Source organism: Protomyctophum parallelum (assembly GCF_964188405.1).
Source record: "Protomyctophum parallelum genome assembly, chromosome: 21".
Taxonomy (NCBI): Eukaryota; Metazoa; Chordata; class Actinopteri; order Myctophiformes; family Myctophidae; genus Protomyctophum; species Protomyctophum parallelum.
The window spans coordinates 1,589,243-1,596,742 of record NC_139713.1 but is presented as its reverse complement, the minus strand read 5'-3'; the positions used below and the strand labels follow the sequence as shown (position 1 = coordinate 1,596,742).

General features: G+C 42.9%; 1 protein-coding gene across 1 annotated transcript in view; it reads right to left on the bottom strand.

Annotated features, from left to right (window-relative positions):
* Positions 1-7,500, bottom strand: part of ap3b1a (adaptor related protein complex 3 subunit beta 1a) — a 148,190-nt gene that overhangs the window by 55,464 nt on the left and 85,226 nt on the right. The window contains exons 20-22 of the mRNA XM_083794337.1: positions 7,464-7,500; positions 4,467-4,521; positions 2,324-2,433 (exon numbers count right to left, since the gene is read on the bottom strand). The exon at positions 7,464-7,500 is cut by the window's right edge and continues 96 nt beyond it. Coding sequence (XP_083650463.1) covers positions 2,324-2,433; positions 4,467-4,521; positions 7,464-7,500 — 202 coding nt within the window. The remainder of the gene's footprint in view (positions 1-2,323; positions 2,434-4,466; positions 4,522-7,463) is intronic.

The window sequence follows — 7,500 nt, the reverse complement described above, 5'->3', positions numbered from 1 at the left end:
CAGCTGTCAGTCTATATACAGACCAAAGGACAGCTGTCAGTCTATCTACAGACCAAAGGACAGCTGTCAGTCTATCTACAGACCAAAGGGACAGCTGTCAGTCTATCTACAGACCAAAGGACAGCTGTCAGTCTATCTACAGACCAAAGGGACAGCTGTCAGTCTATCTACAGACCAAAGGACAGCTGTCAGTCTATCTACAGACCAAAGGACAGCTGTCAGTCTGTCTACAGACCAAAGGGACAGCTGTCAGTCTATCTACAGACCAAAGGGACAGCTGCCAGTCTATCTACAGACCAAAGGGACAGCTGTCAGTCTATCTACAGACCAAAGGGACAGCTGTCAGTCTATCTACAGACAGAGGACAGCTGTCAGTCTATCTACAGACAGAGGACAGCTGTCAGTCTATCTACAGACAGAGGACAGCTGTCAGTCTATCTACAGACCAAAGGGACGGCCGTGGGAAAGAGATTTGCACCATCTTATGCCAACATTCACATGAGCATATGGGAGCAGACTAAAACCAACACATTACTATAGGTTCCTGGATGATGCATTTGGGATATGGGAACATAGCAAAGAAGAATTCCAGGAATTCATTGATGTGTTAAATAGCCATCATAGATCCATAACGATAAAATATGTGACACACACGGAAAGGATTGACTTTCTTAATGCCACCATCTTCAAGGGCCCAAACTTTAACACAAACGGGAAACTAGATTTAAAAGTATTCTTTAAAGAAACAGACACGCACGCCTTACTACACAAAACGTCATTCCACCCGGCACACTCCTACACAGGGATAGTCAAATCACAACTACTAAGATTCCATAGGATTTGCACGCAAGGAAGCAATTTCAAAATATCTTGTAAAACTCTATTTAATGCTCTCAGACTAAGAGGATACATTAGGACATTCCTCCGGAAAACCTCACAATACCTTCTTAGACGTAAGAGTGCGGGATCCAGGCCCTAAATTGGCCCTGATAACCAGTTATTCCACACAGAGCAGACTAGCCAACAACAGAATAAAAAGGAATTTTGAGAACCGAACGGATGATCTTTTAAAAGAATATAAAATTATATCGGCCTACAGAAAATAACCAAAATCTTAAAGACTATCTAGTACACAGAAAGCTAAAAGAAATCAACACACCAGCACGCGAGGGACCAGAATACAAATGGTCAACAATAGAACTAAAAAACACGTGTTGGAGATTAAACAACAGGTAACCGCCAGAACCAGCAACTGCATTTATTTAATCACATGTGAAAAATGTGGTTTACAAAATGTCGGAGAAACGGGTAAAACAATAGCTACAAGGCTGGGACAACACAGATACGATATTAAACAATTTCAACAACATTTCATGGCTCACGGCAGTGAAGCTCTAAAAGGCGCTGGACTTCAACACAATCCCAACTGGACAGTTTTAGGACAAAGACGTTTTAATGAAAAACAGTGGATTAAGAACCTCAACACGGATTTTCCTGGAGGCTTAAACATGGCCTAAAATCAGACCTTGAATAAGGGAGGGATGTTATTGAATGCTCGGTTAGACCGACCGACCGACATTTGCTTTCCATGGAGCGAGAATTCTTTATTTATTCTAAATAAAAAATGACGATTCTAAATCATTCCAACGAGATAGACCTACAGAACCTAGTCTAAATGTTGTGTCAGTCAAAAGAACACTTCTGCCCGTCGTCTGCCAACTGTTTCTGCAAGCGACCTGGAACTGAATTAAATTCTGCCTGCACACACGCACCTCTTTCTTCTTTCCCCTCTCTTATGAATACATTCTTCTTCTAAATGTTACAACTAATTGTACTATGTGTATACAAAATGTAGGCTACTCCCAACATGTAACAATGTCTTTCAATGACTTTATTTCTCCCCAAACGGAAAAAAAATATTGTGACTGACTATTCTGTAATATAAATTTCGCAGATCTTTTTTATTTCTTCAATATAACCCGCAGCGGTTTGCCCGAAACGTTGGGATTAATAATAACGTTTATAGGATCGTGAGGAGCTGCAATTCAAAACTGTAACTGTAAAATCTGAATAATCAACGTGTCGTACACTAATGGAAGACATGTCATTATGAGTCTCTCCCATGCCGTGCGCATGCACGCGCAAATGCATAGACACACGCACGCATACACACACGCACGCACGAATACAAACAAACACACACACACACACACGAACACACACACACGCACACGCACACACACACACGCGCACGAATACAAACAAACACACACACACACGAACACACACACACGCACACACACACACACACACACACACCAACCTGCTCGGCCGTGGTAGAGAGGTCGGACAGGGACAGTCCTTCCAGGTCGGAGCGGAGGCTCGGAGGGCAGAGGTCAGAGGTCGCGGAGGTCACGGAGGGCGGGGCGCTGACTGTGGGAGGGGGAGGAGTCAAGGGTTCTAGATCACATTACACACATAAAGACCCCCAGGAAAGTGTTCTAGATCACATTACACACATAAAGACCCCCAGGAAAGTGTTCTAGATCACATTACACACATAGACCCCCAGGAAAGTGTTCTAGATCACATTACACACATAAAGACCCCCAGGAAAGTGTTCTAGATCACATTACACACATAAAGACCCCCAGGAAAGTGTTCTAGATCACATTACACACATAAAGACCCCCAGGAAAGTGTTCTAGATCACATTACACACATAAAGACCCCCAGGAAAGTGTTCTAGATCACATTACACACATAAAGACCCCCAGGAAAGTGTTCTAGATCACATTACACAGATAGAGACCCCCATGAAAGTGTTCTAGATCACATTACACAGATAGAGACCCCCAGGAAAGTGTTCTAGATCACATTACACACATAAAGACCCCCAGGAAAGTGTTCTAGATCACATTACACACATAAAGACCCCCACGAAAGTGTTCTAGATCACATTACACAGATAGAGACCCCCAGGAAAGTGTTCTAGATCACATTACACACATAAAGACCCCCAGGAAAGTGTTCTAGATCACATTACACACATAAAGACCCCCAGGAAAGTGTTCTAGATCACATTACACACATAAAGACCCCCAGGAAAGTGTTCTAGATCACATTACACAGATAGAGACCCCCAGGAAAGTGTTCTAGATCACATTACACACATAAAGACCCCCAGGAAAGTGTTCTAGATCACATTACACACATAAAGACCCCCAGGAAAGTGTTCTAGATCACATTACACACATAAAGACCCCCAGGAACGTGTTCTAGATCACATTACACACATAAAGACCTCCAGGAAAGTGTTCTAGATCACATTACACACATAAAGACCCCCAGGAAAGTGTTCTAGATCACATTACACAGATGAAGACCCCCAGGAAAGTGTTCTAGATCACATTACACACATAAAGACCCCCAGGAAAGTGTTCTAGATCACATTACACACATAAAGACCCCCAGGAAAGTGTTCTAGATCACATTACACACATAAAGACCTCCAGGAAAGTGTTCTAGATCACATTACACACATAAAGACCCCCAGGAAAGTGTTCTAGATCACGTGTTCTAGATCACATTACACACATAAAGACCCCCAGGAAAGTGTTCTAGATCACATTACACACATAAAGACCCCCAGGAAAGTGTTCTAGATCACATTACACACATACAGACCCCCAGGAACATGTTCTAGATCACATTACACACATAAAGACCTCCAGGAAAGTGTTCTAGATCACATTACACACATAAAGACCCCCAGGAACGTGTTCTAGATCACATTACACAGATAAAGACCTCCAGGAAAGTGTTCTAGATCACATTACACACATAAAGACCCCCAGGAAAGTGTTCTAGATCACATTACACAGATAGAGACCCCCAGGAAAGTGTTCTAGATCACATTACACACATACAGACCCCCAGGAACGTGTTCTAGATCACATTACACACATAAAGACCTCCAGGAACGTGTTCTAGATCACATTACACACATACAGACCCCCAGGAAAGTGTTCTAGATCACATTACACACATAGAGACCCCCAGGAAAGTGTTCTAGATCACATTACACACATAAAGACCTCCAGGAACGTGTTCTAGATCACATTACACACATAAAGACCTCCAGGAAAGTGTTCTAGATCACATTACACACATAAAGACCTCCAGGAAAGTGTTCTAGATCACATTACACACATAAAGACCCCCAGGAAAGTGTTCTAAACCTTCTAAACGTCATTAACATATTTGTTTTTTGCAAAAAGGTTGAAGTGTCCCTGATCTCTCTCTCTCACATGCACACACACACACACACACACACACACACACACACACACACACACACACACACACACACACACACACACACACACACACACACACACACACACACACACACACACACACACACACACACACACACACACACAGTGAAGCAGTTGTATACTCACAATCAACCAGATCCAGTAAAGACACTTCCTGTTTAGATGATGATGTCACTTCTACCTGAAAACAAACAATATGATTATTTTGGGTTTTCCCCAATTAACACCGTGAGCGCCACAAAATGTCACAAAATGTCACAAAATGCCACAAAATGTCACAAAATGTCACAAAATGTCACAAGATGCCACAAAATGCCACAAAATGTCACAAAATGCCACAAAATGTCACAAAATGTCACAAAATGTCACAAAAAAGAAAATGTCACAAAATGTCACAAAATGTCAAGTTTTTGTCGCAAATTACCGCTGTCCAGCCTTCTATTGAAGAGCCAGCAGCTGATTGGATGAACGCTGTCCAGCCTTCTATTGAAGAGCCAGCAGCTGATTGGATGAACCGGACGTAACGATCGATCATTTCCGGGACACATAATAATAATAAAACTTTATTTGTAGCACCTTTCATGACATGAAATGCAGCTTTACAGCGCAATGGAGAAAAAATAAAATAAAAGCAAGGCATAAACATTAAAAAAAAAACAAGCAGTAATGCAATACAGTGAGGACATGAATAACAAAAAATAAAAGATCAATTAAAAGCAAGGGTGTAGAAGTGGGTCTTGAGCTGTGCTTTAAAAATGTCTACAGAGGCTGCCTGACGAAGGTACAGTGGGAGCTTGTTAAACTACAGAGGCTGCCTGATGAAGGTACAGTGGGAGTTTGTTCCATGCCGTCGGCCCCTAGAAGCAAAAAGCTGCTTCCCCGTATTTTTTAGTTGCCATTTTGTTTTTAGGCTGAAAGGCATTTACATTCCAACGGGTGATTGAGGGTCACGCTCTACCACGGCCAATCAGCTGTCCACTAATAGTTCTCAGGCCTGGTTTTCGTCCCTGGCGTCTGGATTTTGTCCTGCAGGCAGAAATGGGTTTGGACAGGCGGACGGACGGACGCCTGTCTTCGCCTTATTTTAGACATTATTTACTGTAGACATCACGTCCTTACTGTAGACATCACGTCCTTACTGTAGACATCACGTCCTTATTGTAGACATCAGGTCCTTACTGTAGACATTACGTCCTTATTGTAGGTGTGAAAAGATAGAAGATATGGAGAGCAGCGAGGTGGGGTAGCGTGCGTTAACATCGCCCATCCGTAGAGCCTCGGGCAGGCCCAGGGAGCGTGCGTTAACATCGCCCATCCGTAGAGCCTCGGGCAGGCCCAGATATCACACCCGGTGTAATGAGAATCTCACAGAGCAGAAAGGCATGAGGCGAGAGAGACAGGATCTGTCCTCGCCACACACCGAGACACGGACAGCTCCGAGACGAAGAGATGAAAGGGGGAGGGGGGGGGGGGGGTCCGTTCGTTGGCGCACTCCGGAAAACAATGACCGCGACACACAACGCGACGCGGCGCTGCAAAGGGGGGGGGGGGGGGGGGGGTGATAGCGTGAGAGCTGGGAGGAAAGAAGCTGTTAGGAAGGGGAAAAAAGAGCAAACTAAATGGTTTTCCCTTTGAGGTGTAAAATGTGATTTCTCCACTGGACCGGGGAAGCCTGTCGCCTGTCGCAGGGTTAACCCCTTCAGGCCTGAGGGATCGCCTTATTAGCTGTTAAAACACCTTTTAAACCATTATTTTAAACTTTAGCCGTTGAAAAACAAATATATATAGCAGATCTACAAGCTCAGTTTGTAGATGTGCATTTTTTTTTTTATATTGTGAAAATTCGTAACAAATCTTTGAATGTATGTATATAGGTCCCTGGAACAACATATTATCAGATGGGGGTCCCTGGAACAACATATTATCAGATGGGGGTCAACACCTGCTCTCAGGTGTTGTATAGATGTTATATTGTTGTATAGATAGTGTTACTTGTATAGTAATCATTGCTATAGAGTGTGTTCAGTAACAGTGTTAAATAGCTCTATATTGTGACAGTAATCATTGCTATAGAGTATGTTCAGTAACAGTGTTAAATAGCTCTATATTGTGACAGTAATCATTGCTATAGAGTGTGTTCAGTAACAGTGTTAAATAGCTCTATATTGTGACAGTAATCATTGCTATAGAGTGTGTTCAGTAACAGTGTTAAATAGCTCTATATTGTGACAGTAATCATTGCTATAGAGTGTGTTCAGTAACAGTGTTAAATAGCTCTATATTGTGACAGTAATCATTGCTATAGAGTGTGTTCAGTAACAGTGTTAAATAGCTCTTTATTGTGACAGTAATCATTGCTATAGAGTGTGTTCAGTAACAGTGTTAAATAGCTCTATATTGTGACAGTAATCATTGCTATAGAGTGTGTTCAGTAACAGTGTTAAATAGCTCTATATTGTGACAGTAATCATTGCTATAGAGTGTGTTCAGTAACAGTGTTAAATAGCTCTATATTGTGACAGTAATCATTGCTATAGTGTGTTCAGTAACAGTGTTAAATAGCTCTATATTGTGACAGTAATCATTGCTATAGAGTGTGTTCAGTAACAGTGTTAAATAGCTCTATATTGTGACAGTAATCATTGCTATAGAGTGTGATCAGTAACAGTGTTAAATAGCTCTATATTGTGACAGTAATCATTGCTATAGAGTGTGTTCAGTAACAGTGTTAAATAGCTCTATATTGTGACAGTAATCATTGCTATAGTGTGTTCAGTAACAGTGTTAAATAGCTCTATATTGTGACAGTAATCATTGCTATAGAGTGTATTCAGTAACAGTGTTAAATAGCTCTATGTTGTGACAGTAATCATAGCTATAGACTAGTGTGTGTTCAGTAGCACACACTCTGTGGGACCTATGTGGAACCCCCTGAAGGACCTCTGGGGTTCCCCGCACCTCAAGGAACCCTGGGGGGTCCCCGCACCTCCTCAAGGACCCCGGGGGGTCCCCGCACCTCCTCAAGGACCCCGGGGGGTCCCCGGACCTCCTCAAGGACCCCTGGGTGTCCCCGGACCTCCTCAAGGACCCCTGGGGGGTCCCCGCACCTCACCACCACCGTACCTTGGCCGTGGGCGTTTTCGTCTTCTTCTTCTTCTGT